Raw genomic sequence first — 15,906 nt, 5'->3', positions numbered from 1 at the left:
GCACGATCGTTGGGTACTCTACAGTACCGGAAATCTTCCTTTCGTGGTGCAAGAGTAAGAGGTAACTTCACAAATAGAGGAGGATATTACCAGCAACGTTCATATACGAATACCCAAAGTAACCAGAGATTCCAGCCATATAGGCAACAATCTTACGGCCAAAGGCGAAACAATTATTCACAGCCCCGAGGAAAAACAACTTATCGGGGCAGAGACTACACTGCAAAGAAGTGAGGAACGCAGCCTGCCACCACTTCGTCCCAGCCAGTCACAAATTGGAGGAAGAATATCCCTACATTACTCAAAATGGTCAGAAATTACCACAGACAGATGGGTCCTGGATGTGGTTTCCAAGGGCCACATATTAGAATTTGTAAAAACCCCACCAAATTCGCCCCCAAAAGGACCGCCCCCAGCACATCTCAAGGAGCTGTTCATCCAAATCAATACAATGATTCGAAAAGGGGCATTCGAGAGAGTACCTCAACATCAGAGAGGGAAAGGTTTTTACTCTTATTTTTTCTTGATACGCAAGAAACCGGGGGAATGGCGCCCCATCCTCGATCTGCGTGCCCTCAACAAATACATCAAAAAGTTAACGTTCAGAATGTTAACACTCCAAGAGATCCTCCAGTTTCTGACAGAAGGGGACCACATGGCAACACTCGACCTTCAGGACGCTTACTTCCACGTACCCATTTTCCCCAGGCACAGGAAGTTCCTAAGGTTCAGAGTGGCTGGCAGGGACTTCCAGTTCAGGGTGCTTCCGTTTGGACTACGTTCAGCCCCGAGGGTATTCACAAAGATGTTGGCACCTGTAGCAGCCCACTTGAGATTACAGGGTATTCAGATATACCCATATCTGGACGACTGCCTTATCAAGGCCAATTCCTACGCCACAACAAGCAACCATGTCCAGAAATGCCTTTGCTTGCTCCACAGCCTAGGGTTTTCAGTGAATTACGAGAAATCAGATCTGGAACCCTCACAAAGGAAGTCTTTCCTAGGAGCAACGCTGGATTCCAACCTCGCTCAGGTCTTCAAATCAAGCGAAAGACAGGAAAAGATTCAAAGGATGGAGACTGCACTCCTCAGAAAAGAGTGCGTTTCTGTTCGAAAATTCAAATCTTTCCTAGGGATGATCTCATCGTGCATCCCTCTCACTCCAAACTGTCGTCTGAGAATGAGACCCTTGCAGGAGGAACTCGGTCGTCAATGGCTGCAGATATCAGGTTCCTTCGAGGATATCATCACCTTAACGCCTCGAATGAAGAACGCAATCCTGTGGTGGAACCAAGAACACAACCTACAAGTGGGTTGTGCTTTCCTCGCAGAAGTCCCCAGATTCATCGTGACCACGGATGCCTCGCTAGAAGGTTGGGGCGCTCACCTTCAAGGGATGACGATCAGTGGCAAATGGGACAAACAGCAAAAGACATGGCACATCAATTTATTGGAATTAAGGGCCATTTTCCTCGCCATGAAGTCTTTTCAAGCACTGCTAGAAGGCTCAACAGTGTTGATTCGAACAGACAACACAACGAGCATGCATTACCTGAACAAGCAGGGGGGCACAAGATCAGCCCGGTTGTCCAAGCAGGCTCAAGAGATCTGGAATTGGGTTCTGGATCACAACATCAACTTGTCAGCGGTGCACGTCCCAGGGGTAGCCAATGTGCTAGCAGACACCCTGAGCAGATCCAAGAGCAGCACTCACGAATGGGAATTGCATCAACCAGCGCTGGATCGGATCTTCCAGAGATGGGGTCACCCCGATCTAGACCTATTCGCAACATATCAGAACAAGAAATGTCCACAGTTTGCGAGTTGGATTCCCCACAGAGAATCTTGCGGGGATGCGCTGTCAATGAATTGGGAGAGGATATTTGCCTACGCCTTCCCACCAATCCCATTGCTTCCAAAGGTCATCAAGAAAATGAAAAGACAACCGTGTCGAATAATTTTGATTGCTCCACGGTGGCCACGCCAATATTGGTTCACACAGCTTCTTCTTCTCTCAGAACGCGAACCAGTCCAACTGCCTCAAATTCCGAATCTTCTGACAATTCAAGAAGGCAGAGTGTATCATCCGGACCCTCATTCTCTGAAATTATCGGCTTGGCTCCTCAACACCATGAGTTTGCACATTTAAACATCCCACAGGACTGTCAAGAAGTCCTAGCCAATGCTAGAGCACCTTCAACGAACAAAACTTACAAGCTTAAATGGAAGCGTTTTTGTGTTTGATGCCAAACTATGAATTTACATCCCATGTATGCTGAACCAGAGGAGATCTTACCCTTCTTTTTGAAATTGGCTGAAGCAGGTTTGGTGCACTCAACACTTAAGGTGTTTCTAGCGGCTATATCCCGATATCGTCAAGATGGTACGAATTCTCTATATTCCTCAAGAATAATCCAACAATTCTTTAAGGGTTTATTTCGTATGTTTCCTCCAATACGTCGGCCACCTCCATCATGGCATTTGAATAAAGTACTGGCTCAGCTCATGCGCCATCCCTTTGAGCCGATCCATAAAGTTGATCTGAAGTTCATCACTTGGAAAGTCGCATTACTGCTGGCATTAACATCAGCCAGGAGGGTTAGTGACATGCAGGCATTCACGACCAAACCACCTTTCTTGCAGTTCACAAATGACTCTGTCATACTGCGCACCAACCCGAAGTACATGCCCAAGGTACCATCGGATTTTCATTTGAATGAACCAGTGATAATTAAGACATTTTTTCCGAATCCGCAGTCGCCAGCTGAGTGGACCTTACACTCTTTAGATATCAAGAGATGTCTTAAGTTTTATCTCTCAAGGACAGCCGCCATCAGGAAGACGGATCAGCTGTTTGTAGCGCATGGCAGACCGAGACAAGGCTGTGCAGTGACAAAACAGACTATTGCTAGGTGGGTCTCGTCAACTATAGGGCTCTGCCATTTGCAAGCAGGTAAGCCCTTACAGACCTTACCTAGAGCTCATTCTACGAGAGCAGTCTCTTCTTCGACTGCGCTGTTTGCTGGTGTGCCTCTCCTGCAGATCTGCAGAGCTGCAACATGGTCCAGCAGGCACACATTCACGAGGCATTACTGTCTGGATTCTTCAAGTGATACAGATGCCTCGGTGGGAAGAGCAGTCCTGCGTAATCTTTTTCAATAAGGTGAGCCTCTGATAATCTCTCCCACCTCCTCTTGCTCTTTTGACACTTTAATATGTTATTGCATTACATTATGTTCATGCATGAAAACTGTGTAGCTTGGCGTCCAAGAGCGGTGTATTGTATTACTGCTAACTACTCTGATTCAGGCATGTGAATCTATGAAAGACACCCCTAATACTGGAGAAGAACCATAGTTACTTACCTGTAATCTGTGGTTCTCCAGTATTGGTGTCTTTCATAGATTCACATGCACCCGCCCACCTCCCCTCAGAGTCTCACTCAGGCTATGGATATTTATTTATATGTATACTCAGGTACACTCCGGTGCTACAAAATCTGAGAGCCTGGGTCTCTGGGGAGAGCAGTCTGGTGGGAGCTGTGGCCTGATTGGCTGCAGTTTGGTCTATACATAATGACTTGGATAGTCACTAATGTGGAAGTTTTCTACACTGTAGCTGGGGCTACTTTACTTCCTGGTTAGGTATAACTGTTATTTGCTATGTACAAATGGCATATTACTGCTTTTTTATATACCGTGGGACTCCCACTCCGACGACGGGGAATGATTCAGGCATGTGAATCTATGAAAGACACCAATACTGGAGAACCACAGATTACAGGTAAGTAACTATTGTTCATTTCTTTACACCTCGGTTGCACCTCATTACAATTCGGCCTTGCCTTTCATTACAAACACTATCCTGTTCTTGTAAAGTTGCTTCTTACACATCTAAAACCCTGCCTTCTAGTGCACTCGGACACTTAACATCTCATTACCTATGGACTATTGAATGTCATTACATCACTACACCTGAATCGTACTTTTCATGTTTCTTTGTAATTCATTGTATCTGTTTCCGTGCATTTTATGGCACCAGCAGTTTCAGAAGACATTACACCTTAGACTCAGATTACAGCTGTGATCTTTCCTCTCATTACAAACAGAGCTAACCTCCTCTTCCAAAACTTTCCTCACCGCAAATTACATTTACAATGTTTCTCTTGGGAGTGGAGTTAGCTTGGGCACAAATAAGTAACCAATGCGTATATTGTTGACACTATTACAGCACAATCATTTGGGCACAAATGTGTTGAGAGAGGGCACTTTAGTCTGCTCTCCATACCAGTGCTTAATTTTAGCCAGTGGTTTCCGGTGCTCAGCACCGCCACTTAATCATCCACACCAGCACTTGAGCACCAGTTAAGGACACATTCATTTTTGGAAGGCACAGGAAGATTAAGTGATTCGCCCAGAATCACAGAACGTTGAGCAGATGCCAGATTAGAACCAGGTTCCCCTGCTCCAAATTTGGCAGCTCTGGCCATTAGGCCACATCCTCTCCCTGCTTTTAGGGTTTCATTGTTAATAGTTGATCCTGTGTTAGGCAGCGCTAACAGGAGAAATGGGCTGGTCGTAGCTGCCTCCTGACGAGAGGATTGGCACCTTTTTACAAATTAGCCACTGCGCCATACCTATGTAACAGTATTCAATAAAGCACATAAGAGTAAACTACTCTATTATGAATAAGATGCCATTGTAATTACAATGGTGTTTGGTCAGCAGTAAACCGAGGCACGCTACAGGCCCAGTTCTCACAATATCAACTGGTGTAGATTTTTGCAATCCATAGAACTGCACTGAATTCAGTGTTGAAGCCATTATACGACTTCATGCCATGAGGGCAGTACCTTTTCAGTCCAAGGCTTTGATGAACCGCCTCACTGCATTCTGGGACTTGTAGTTTTGCTTTTGTTTTATCAACCACATGAGACCAAGATTGTTGAAAGAGGGCGCAGCACTCCTCCCCCCTAAGGCCTGCCCTACTCAGCGCCTGATTACCCTTATGGGGGAGTAGCAGCACTCTACAAATGCATGTAATATAACAGAACATAACAATTGTGTCCTAATTACGCTGAGTCATATGGTGAGATGGTAACCCTGGTCACTGTCAACATTACTAGGTATAGTCTACCTACGCCTAGACATGTGTAGGTGTTTGTTTCTTCTTGTTATTTTGAAGCCATTTAGATGGGCCCTTGTGTCCTCCATTGACTTCAGAAACGCCTTAATTATCTGATGCTTTAGATTAATCAAACATTGAAGGTGCGGATCTTCATGTTCATTGCACAAACTTAGGGACCGATTGACAGAACTAACTTAAGACAGAATCCTAAACTTACTACTTTTGTTATAACAGAAGTTAGGATTTTGTCTTTAGAAAGACTGAAGACAAACTTAAGACAGACTTAAGTTAGGATTCTGTCCTAACCCTTTAGGTGCTGCGCACGTTTACCGGCCGACGGCACCACTACCTCGGGAGTGCTGCCGTCGGCCGTTGAACGTTCGAACTGCACCTGCGCAATGGAACGTCCAGCACTGGAGTTGGAAATTCCATAGCAGCTATGAGGCTAAGTCTGTCTTAAGTCTGTCCTAAGACAAACTTAAGACAAAATCCTAACTTCTGTAAATACCAAAAGTAGTAAGTTTAGGATTTTGTCTTAAGTTAGTTCTGTGAATCCGGCCCATAGTCATTAAAAGGTGACTTTTGTTCCCAAGCACATTGTGCTCCAGTCTTGAATTTTTATTTACCAGCACAGTGCACTCTGGGAATTGTAGTCCTAGTTCTCATCAGTTGCTTTAATTGAACTAACTTACCTGAGCCAATGACTTGTAAAGGCCCAGCACTGGCACATTGTGCCCTTGGTGTGAGGTTCTTCAAGGAGATTTTTATAATTGTGATCCAGACATTTATAAGGAGGTTTCTTCCAAAGGCAGGAAACAATTGATGTTTACTAAAGAATATCGTTGTTCAACAGACCTGAGAATAACCAGACAATTTAATTGTTAGCCTGTTCCACCTGTTGAAAAAGACCTATCAGACACCCCATGAACCACATGCTTCTTACGTGGATCTGGCCACGCCGCCGCATCCCACTGCATGAGAAGCTCTTACCATGGACTGTTCATACAATGATTTGGTGTATGGTTACAAAGCCTCTACCCTCTGTAGGATGCAGGTTTCCACTGATCACAGCTCATCTCTAGCCTCAGATGTAGTTTCATTGACTATAAGAAATACAATAAAGTTCTTGCCAAGATCTAAGGTGAGCAGGAGATGTTTTTTAATGAAAACTATGAACTGACTTTCCCACTTATATAGATGTTCATTTTTTTTAAATGGTTACAGTAATATTATAGGTAGGTGTTAGAATGGGACACAGCCTTATGTTAAAAAAAAAAAGAAATCGTCCAGTTATGGTTTAGATTGCTAAGTATACCTTGCTCCCCCACCATGCACTGCTTATGACCTCACATATTACATCACTCATGACATCCTAAATGACAAAGCCATATTTTAATCCACTGGTTTTATACTTACATTAATATCTCAAAGCTCATTTACTTCAGTCTGCTCCTCAGGAAAAGCTGTAAATTCCGCAGCTTCTAATCCAACGAAATGGCAGCTGAGTATCTTACTTTAGTCTTGAATACAGAATGTTAGCACTCGCTTTTCATTCAATGCTGCTGTTGGTTACAAGAGAGTTAATTGCAAGACTGTTGATGATGTTGGACGTACATTTCACGACTCTGCTCATTAGAAAAGTTTACTGAATAAATGAGGACAGGAAAATATTTAATAACTCACAGAAAATGTGTCCTCATTTTTCCTTACAAGAGCACTAACCATCATTTTTATGACAAAAATAAACTCCTCACTTTGGGGCATATTACCAACAAGTAGCGATATTTATCACTAAATTGGCTTAGCGACGATTTTTTTATCGCTGTCTATCGCTGAATATGTTAGCAGAGAAAACATGCTATTAGCAACGTTTTTCTCCATTGTGCTAAAATATCCAGCGAAAGAGGCGAAATGCGTGAATATCGCTAAGAATACAGAGATATTCAAGCATTAGCGACGAAATGCTCTTAGCCATGTTATCCACCTCCCTTTGGATTACATGGCTAAGAACTGGATTGGACAGGTGTTAGTATTTCGAGATATTCACGCTTAGCGCAAATATTTCCAACGCTACGCCTCCCTTGCTAATAGGCGATAGCGACGTTAGCGACTGCTTTCAGTCGCTAACTGGTTGGGTACGCACACTTTGCATGTCTTTAGCTATAAACATCGCTGACATGCAAAGCGGGCCCCAAACCGCTCGCTATCGCCTAAAAGCTGTCGCTAACATCAGTTAGTGACAGCTTGCTAATAGGGCGATTGAATTATCGCCGCTTTGCGGCCGAAAACGGCCGCTAAATCGGTGATAATTGCCTATCGCCCCCCCCCCTTGGTAATATGCCCCTTTGTTCCTTTACTGCATGAAATGCATTCAGTTTTACAGCTTTGTTTCTCTCAAGGTTGCTTTAAGGTGTGTCACATTTTTGGCACAAATAGAGAATGTCAGCGCTCCATTTTCATTAGAACGCTGAGGTTAATCCGTGGCAGAACATTGGGATATCAATTGACAGGCTGCTGCTGGTGTCACTCAGAATGCCAGAATTTTATTTTATTTTCACATTAATGAGAAACGTAGTTATAGAATATTTGTCCTCATTTAACTTTCTAGAGCACAATCCATGATTTCTATAATAAAATGAACACCCTGAATGTGTTGGTTTCTAAGGGAAATGCTTTCAATTTACAGGTTTGCATCCATCACAATGGGGTCAGGTGTGCCACATGTCTGTCATAAATGCATATTGTTAGCACATTAGCTGTGCTATGATGAAGCTACAGTAGAACACTGGGGAATCAACTAATGGTGTAGAAAGTAAATGTTTTACTCAGTATATCAGACTTTATTCTCCCATGGCTGAGGAAAATGTTGTGAACTTATAGAAAATGTGCATTTATTTTAGCTTTTAGAGCACTTTCCATAACCTCTATGAGAAAATCATGAGAAAATCTAGTTTTATCTCAAACATGGTTCATCAAATCCCAGCAGAGGGTCAGCATTTTTCACAGGAAAATATTGTTGTAATCTACATGTATTCTTGGCACGCGTTTCTGCCAGCGCATGACAACAACTGCCTTCACTCTCCTGCGCGAGAGCATCCTTTTGTTTACACCCCTTCCCATTGGCTCTCCCAACGTTCCAATGTCACCTCTCCTCTGCCCCTGTTCCCAACTGTAAGGATTCTCCCCTGAGCCCAACTGAAGCCAGCTCCCTGTGGGGCTGTATTGAATAAACCTTGAACCTACTACCACGTACTTCTTCACTTACTACAAGTGGCGACGAGGATGGGATGTGACGGTCAGCACCTCAGGGGAAGGTTTGGTAGGACCATTAGCGATCCCCATTCAGACACAGAGGTCGCATCAGATCACCAGTGTCCCATAGGAAGGTTTGGCAGAACTATCAACAGACCCAAACGTTTCGATGACTTTGTTTGTGAATAATTGTTTAACATATAAGAGAGGAAGATGTGTTGTAATCTACATGTATTCTTGGCACGCGCTTCTGCCAGCGCATGACAACAACTGCCTTCACTCTCCTGCGCGAGAGCATCCTTTTGTGTACACCCCCTCCCATTGGCTCTCCCAACGTTCCAATGTCACCTCTCCTCTGCCCCTGTTCCCAACTGTAAGGATTCTCCCCTGAGCCCAACTGAAGCCAGCTCCCTGTGGGGCTGTATTGAATAAACCTTGAACCTACTACCGCATACTTCTTTATTTACTACAAATATCACCCAGAATTTCTAAAATAAGTATAACCGCACCAACAAATTTTGTATATTGCTACTAAAATCTGTTATCACTTTTTATAGGTGCTCCCTTTGTGACCCTTAAAACGTATTTTTCAATGCAACGAGTTTCAATAATGACCAAGTCCTTAAATCCTCTAATGGTTGCCACACAACAAACTGTTGTTCATGTTATGGCCAGAAAATCAGGATTGACTAGTCTTCTCTAAATTCGGCAATCAGAACATATCTGGAAATGGTCCAGGTATACGTACTTTTTTTAAACTCTTTCATTCATTCTTTATATGCTTATTTTTAAAAAATGTATAAATGGATTTACACCAAATAACAAAAAGCACACTTTTTGAATAAAATTCTATTTCTAATTTTTGGCTAAATTTGGTGTCATTTCTTTCCGTCTTTTTTACTGTTGTTATGTCATATCACATTTCTGAAGCGCGCGTACATCATCAGGTTTCTTGGAGCTGAGTTAAGAAGTCACTTTTGTGTCTTTGTTTCAGAAGAAGTGGTGGAAGGGAAAAGTGCCATCCTCATTGGCATGAGCCAGTGGAACTCCAATGACCTGGTGGAACAGATTGAAACCATTGGGAAGCTGGAAGACAGTCAAGGTAATGGGCCCCGGCCCCAAACCAAACTTTACTGAAGTATTGAGAACCTGACCGGTCAGGACTGGTACATTATCAGCATCCATTGCTTGCATTCAGTGTCTATTAATTCCCAAGTCAGCTAGAGGAAGTAAAGTGATAGTAAAATTAAGGTAGTAGAGTGAGAGCAAAATGTGTTTTAAGAGAAACGTTTTGGGGGTTAGTTGAAAACTCTTCACATTATTGTTTGTGGCAAACATCTGCATTATTTGTCTACTCTCTTGGGAGAAATGTGTTCATATGTACTCAGGAAAATCCTGGCTCCAACCATCATGACATGGAGGGCCCCAGTAGGCCTCCTCTCCCCGTCATCTCCTTACACTAGACTTTTTTTTACCTGGGGTTCTTTGCTATTTGATTTACAAGAATTGATGCTGTCTGGTTTAACCACAGCAGATGATTGCTGGGATGTTGTGGGTTTAAATCTGAAACAGCCTAGATGTCAATCAAGCAATGCCTGCACAGTACTGGCTGGTCCTGAGGGCTTGGCAGAAATGCCCTTACTTCTTCTTTGAGGTTCCTGCTGTATGGTGAGTGTATCCCGCCTACTAGTGGACATGGAGAATGAAACCTTGGCCAACACTTCATTACAATTAGCCTGTCCATGATCCTGGGATTACTTTCCAGCCAAAACTCGCCAAGCAAGCCTTAACCCCTTCAAAGTGAGCCCTGTGAAAGGCAGTATATGCATTTCACATGTTAGCGAAGCATCTGACATGTTTTCTGTTACAAGGCATCTAGGGTGACAACTGGGTGAGGTGCACCTCTGTTGAAGCCAGGGTGCAGCATGAAGGTTTATGGAACTGTGATGTACCCAGACAAAGAAGGGAGCTGAAATGTAGATCGGAGGTGTTTGTTTGTTTATTTATTGATTGATAGGTTTTATTAACTATGAAATGAAATAAAATTAATTTGTACTTATAAAGCGCACTTGTATCCCAACCGGGATTCCCTGGCGCTGTATACCGCTGTGGAACCCTTCCTGGCTTTTCCCTGTGAAATGTCCACTCCTGGGCACCCCACGGTGAAGCCAGGCATCTCAGCGCTGTTGGGGCCGTTGTGGAGATTAATCAAGCTATTGCCCAGAGTTGCAGAGTGGGACTCCATGATTGGAATAGGCACCGAGGCGAGAATTATCACGTCCGAGGAAATTGAGCCCAAGACCCGCCGAGGCGGGAATTGAACCCTGGTCCCGGGCCAGACCTCTGCATCAGGGTCTGCTGCTCTAACCATTGAGCCACACTTCTCCAAACTGTGATTCCTCCTTTCAGGTGCTGCAGAGTGTTAACGGTGATGACAAACAGGTCCCACTTAAATCAGAAGAATCAGTAGGTCAGACTCCAACGGGAAAAAGCGGGAACCCAAGCCTGGCATTCTTCGCTTGCCATCCTCCTTCTAGTTCAATTGCAAACCCAACTACAAAGCTTGGTTTTTAGGAGTTTGCTGGACTCCTTACGATTGGTTTATAAACTGAAGTTAAGGGTTAGAGATGTTCCACAATCCAGGGTCTTTTACTCTCAGGGACCTGTCTCTGCGTTTCAGCCTCTTGAAAGTCTAATTCATTCAAATTTCCAACTCTGACTGAAGGTTGCAGCTTAGTGCCGGGCCTGCACATACGCTGAGCCTAACGCCCATTTGGTTTTGTGACAGTGGAGAGGACCTTCCTTCGCCAGTGAAGATCTACGCAGGCTGGTTTGATATTGGCCCCTACAGAGCTTTGAGAGCAACCTGGTTATTTTTGTTCCATATGATGCATTTGACTGCCACATTTGATGGAATCACATCTGCAGTTGCCTTTGTACATTAATGGTTTTAAGATTTTGTGTGATTAAATGATTCACTGTGTATTTGTCATTGTGCGTAAGCCCGCTCGGCACTTGATTGAGTCTTGGGGCTTGCTTGTTTTTGAAGAGGTCCATTGCAGGTTTGAGTCTCAACTAGTAATCCACCATAAGAAGTCTTCCATGAGCATATCTCTGCTAGCTTTGGCCTGCAGGTGGGGCGCCGTTTCAAGGATTCATCCAAGAAATGTGTGTTGTATTCTAGGGGTAGTAAATCATTGTAGCGGTGAATAAGCTGTTAGATTTGATAGTGCAGTGGCTACTTACTTTATGATTGAAACATTGTCTCAGTGAGGCCAACTATGTGACAGATGCTAGTGATCATGATGATAGTGCTTCACGACTGAGGTGGTATTGATTAGACAAAGTTTTAATAAGGGCTAAGTATTGCTTGATTCTCAAACTTGGTAGATAAAGAATTCAACAAAGTCCATTCTGGAGGTTTGGGTTGCTGAGTGTGTTCAAAACGGTGGGAGGTGGAGATGTGTAATCTGAGTTGGGAAGAGTTGGTTGAGAGCAAAAGGGGGGACCAGTTGGTAGCTAAAAGAATAATACTCCAGAGCTGTTAATTGATGATGTTGTGGAAAGTAAGGCGGTAAACAGCTGAATCTATATTTTTGTAAAAAGGTTTTGAGGAGCAGTCAGATCATCAGGATGGCTGACGAGACATTATGGCCTTAAATTGTCCATCTTGCCATGGAGTACGGACGTAGGGTCAGGAGGATGGGGATGAAGTAAGTGAAGTAGAAGAGATTACAGACATTTCTAGACCCTACTGGTGATGCTGGTCACACCTTGAGGATGTGATGTATGAGGATGATGGTTGATGAGGGTTGAGAGAGTCAAACTGGATGGGCATTCAGCCACAACTGCTGTCCGAGAAGCTAAGAAGGAGCATGTAGTGGTAAGGAAGTGTGTAGAGCAGGACATGATGATGACATTACTCCTGTTTTTGTCTCCTCTCTGGTCACCAGCAGGAATTTAAATCCTGTTTGGTTTTAGGTGATCTGTCTAAAGTGCAATCAATTGATGTTTACTCCTAACTGAATCAATGAATTGTGTGTGATCATGTTCATCTTAACTTTTAAATTTTGCAGGAAATGACGTTCATCTGAGTTTGAGACATAAAGATTGATAGTATAAAATGCCTGCCCGTCTTTAGCTACAGCATCGCTCCCTCTCCACCGGCACCTCTCCATGCTCACTGCAGGAGAGTCTCTGCTTCTAGAAGATACAGGGAGGAACTGCAGCAGTACTCCTCGTTCTCACAATTATTTATTGGGCATCACTGCATGACAGGCAGGTGCACCTGTTGTCCACAGAATCCTGTCTAATAAGAAGATGCTTTAGCACGGGCTGGTCCGTTTTCTACTGCATCATAGTGACTGCTATTATATACTGGTGATGATGGTAATATAATAATAACAATAGCAATAATAATACTAATACTAATAATAATAATAATAACAACAACAACGACAACAATAATAATAATAATAATAAAAATATTAACCACTTCACTGCGGGGCTAATTTCCCCGCGGTGTGGGGGGGTAGGGGGCCGCGCACGGCGCCGCTGTGCTCATGACGAGCCCAGGCTCGTCATGCAGCACGGTGCTCGTGTGCTCATGACGAGCCTGGGCTCGTCATGAACCCGCCCACGCAAAGGAACGCTCAGCACAGCGGGGGAATTAGCCCCGCGTGTGAGCGTTCCACGGCTCATGTCGAGCCCAGGCTCGTCATGAGCACACGAGCGCCGTGCTGCATGACGAGCCTGGGCTCGTCATGAGCACTGAAGGGGTTAATAATAACAATAATAGCAATTATATTAACAACAATAATAATAATAACAACAACAATAATAATAACAATAATAATAACAATAATAATAATAATAACAGTAATAATAATAACAATAATATTAATAACAACAACAATAATATTAATAATAATGATAATAATTATATGGTTATATGGTTATGTACTTGTGCTTCTGCTGCTTCTTTTTATTATTAAGACTATTATAATTATTATTTGTAGTAGCAACAGTAATATAAGCACTATTAATTCTACTTTTGTTATTATTAATATTATCACCCTTATCGAGAAGGGGATGAGAGAGAGAGGAACAGAGAAACACAGAAGCAGAGACAGAGAGAGGAGGACAAATAAGGATATGAGAGAGAGAGAGAATATGGCAAAGAGATGCAGCACTAGAAAGAGAGTGAGAGATAGGAGAAAGAGGCAAATAGAAAGAGAATGACCGGAAGTGGGACCTGGTGACAGAGCGACTGAAGAGAATGAGCCCCTGGTAGCAGGCTAGGATGTGTCGGTCGCTGCATGCTCAATGACCTTTGCAACTTCTGCTAGTAATGTGGTCAATTTAATAGACTCTTCACCCACAGATACAAAAACTGTTTTCTTGAATAAAAATGGAGCCTTAACCACGACTGTTCCTTCTGCTGGATTGTTAATCAAGTCACAATCTAAATCAGATTTAAAGGATGATGCAATAGCATATGAAGTGACTCAGAGCCCGATTTTGGAGATGGACACCAAGACTACTGGTGACTCGCAGTTTTCGGTGAAAGACATGTTAAATATGATACTAGGAGAAATAAGGGAAATTAAGCAATTTCAAAAGGCAGAACTGGCAGTAATCAGTAACCGTCTGGATAAAATTGAAGACTCAATGACTTCTTTCACAAATAGATTTCAAGAATCCGAATCTAGTATTTCAGGGCTGGAGGATAATATGACCAGGATCCAGAAGGAGGTATCTATTATCTCTAAATACTCCAAGGCTTTTGAAATCAAACTGGATGAGTTGGAGAACTATAATAGAAGGTCAAACCTTCGAGTGGTAGGTGTGCCAGAAAATATTGAAGGATCCGACATGGTGCAATGGATTTCTTCCTTCTTTATGCGAGAGGTAATCCTGGACTTTAAGGGAGATTTAACAATTACTCGTGCACATCGAGTTCCAGCTAGTCCATTTCTGAACTCTCCTTTCCCTCGGACAATTATCGTCAACTTTGCTGATGTAAGGGTCAAAGAATTTATTCTATCGCAAGCCTTTAAGCAGAGGCAATTCCATGCAAATCCTACTACGAAATGTCCGATTTTCTCCGATATGTCAGCGGCCGCAGCAAGACGGAGAAAAGACTTTGTAAAAATTTTACAATTATTTAAAGAAAAAGGTGTCCAAGCATCAATGGCACAGCAGGCAAAGTTAAAAGTCTTGATAAAAGGCAAATTCTATTTGTTTACGGACGTTGATGAGGCACGCGAGATGCTTAATCAACTGCAGAGTTAATGTAAATACGAGGGGGAGGGAAGGGGAGGAACAGGGAGGTCACAGAGTTAGAGGCGCAACAACAAGGCGCCTCCATGAAAGGGGTGAGTGTCAGGTGGCAAGCGTGGGGTGAAGGGGATGGGCAAGGCCACAGGACTAGGTGCTGGAGGGGAGCACCTGAGAAGGGTTGTGGGGTGGGGGTTGGGGGTGGGGGAAAAAATGAAAAAAAGTTGAAATTTTTGTTGGATTTTGATGGAAAAATAAGTTGGAAAAATGCATGTTTTTTTGAGCTATTATTGAGTTATATATATGTCTATCGGGGGGCTTAGAGTGATTTCTTTCAACGTTAATGGGCTGAATAATAAAAAAAAATGCGAGCAATCGAGCACTGGGTCAAGTCAGAACGACCAGCTGTCGTATTGCTCCAAGAAACTCATATAGCTGCGGCTAAAATCAACTCTTTTTCTATGTTTAAAACTTGGTCGGATTACAGAGGTTTTTCATGTGCCCAAGAGTCTAAAAGTGGGGTTGCTATCTTTCTTAATCAGAAATTAAACATAGAAATTGTACAGTATGGAGATGGGGGGATGGGACGATGGTGTTGGGTTACGTGCCTAATAAAAGGCCCCAATTTATGATGAGTTATTTCAATCCTTATTGTTAGTCAGGGGGGACATAGTGATAGGTGGGGATTTTAATATCCTTATGGATTCATAATTAGATTAGATTAGATTAGATTCCACCAGCAGGCCAAGAAAACAATCGAAACCAAAATCAAGAAGATCCATTATGCAGAATATTGCTTTATTGGATCTCTGTGACCCGTGGCGTCTAAATTTCCACTGAAAAAAGAATTTACGTGTTGGTCTGGGAGACATAAATCATCATCGCGATTCGATTTTTTTCTAGCTTCAAGATTATTAACATTTTCCTATCAAAAATGTTTTCATAATGGTTTTTCAGACCACGCAATGCTGCTAATTGAATTTGAAGTAGGTGAAGAGATGAAATCATTAAAAAGATGGATATTTAATAAAATGCACTTGCAGGATAGTAATTGGGTTTCTTTTTTAGAATTAGAAATCTCTGAGTTTATAGCTCGCAATTTACAGAAAGCCCCACTTCATATTGTTTGGGATTCACTAAAAGCTTTTATTCGTGGGATTATACTTAGTAAAGATGCAGAAGAATGGCGTATTCTTAAACAAACTAAGACCTTACTTTATCAAAAAATCCACTCACTTACTCTTC

General features: G+C 42.8%; 1 protein-coding gene across 1 annotated transcript in view; it reads left to right on the top strand.

Moving 5' to 3' along the window:
- Positions 1-15,906, top strand: part of PITPNM3 (PITPNM family member 3) — a 1,845,859-nt gene that overhangs the window by 821,015 nt on the left and 1,008,938 nt on the right. Inside the window, exon 3 of the mRNA XM_086954539.1 lies at positions 9,377-9,484. Within this exon, the coding sequence (XP_086810665.1) occupies positions 9,377-9,484 (108 nt within the window). The remainder of the gene's footprint in view (positions 1-9,376; positions 9,485-15,906) is intronic.

The sequence above is a fragment of the Lissotriton vulgaris genome, chromosome 2_1, assembly GCF_964263255.1.
Source record: "Lissotriton vulgaris chromosome 2_1, aLisVul1.2, whole genome shotgun sequence".
Taxonomy (NCBI): domain Eukaryota; kingdom Metazoa; phylum Chordata; class Amphibia; order Caudata; family Salamandridae; genus Lissotriton; species Lissotriton vulgaris.
This window is presented reverse-complemented; position numbering and strand designations above follow the sequence as displayed.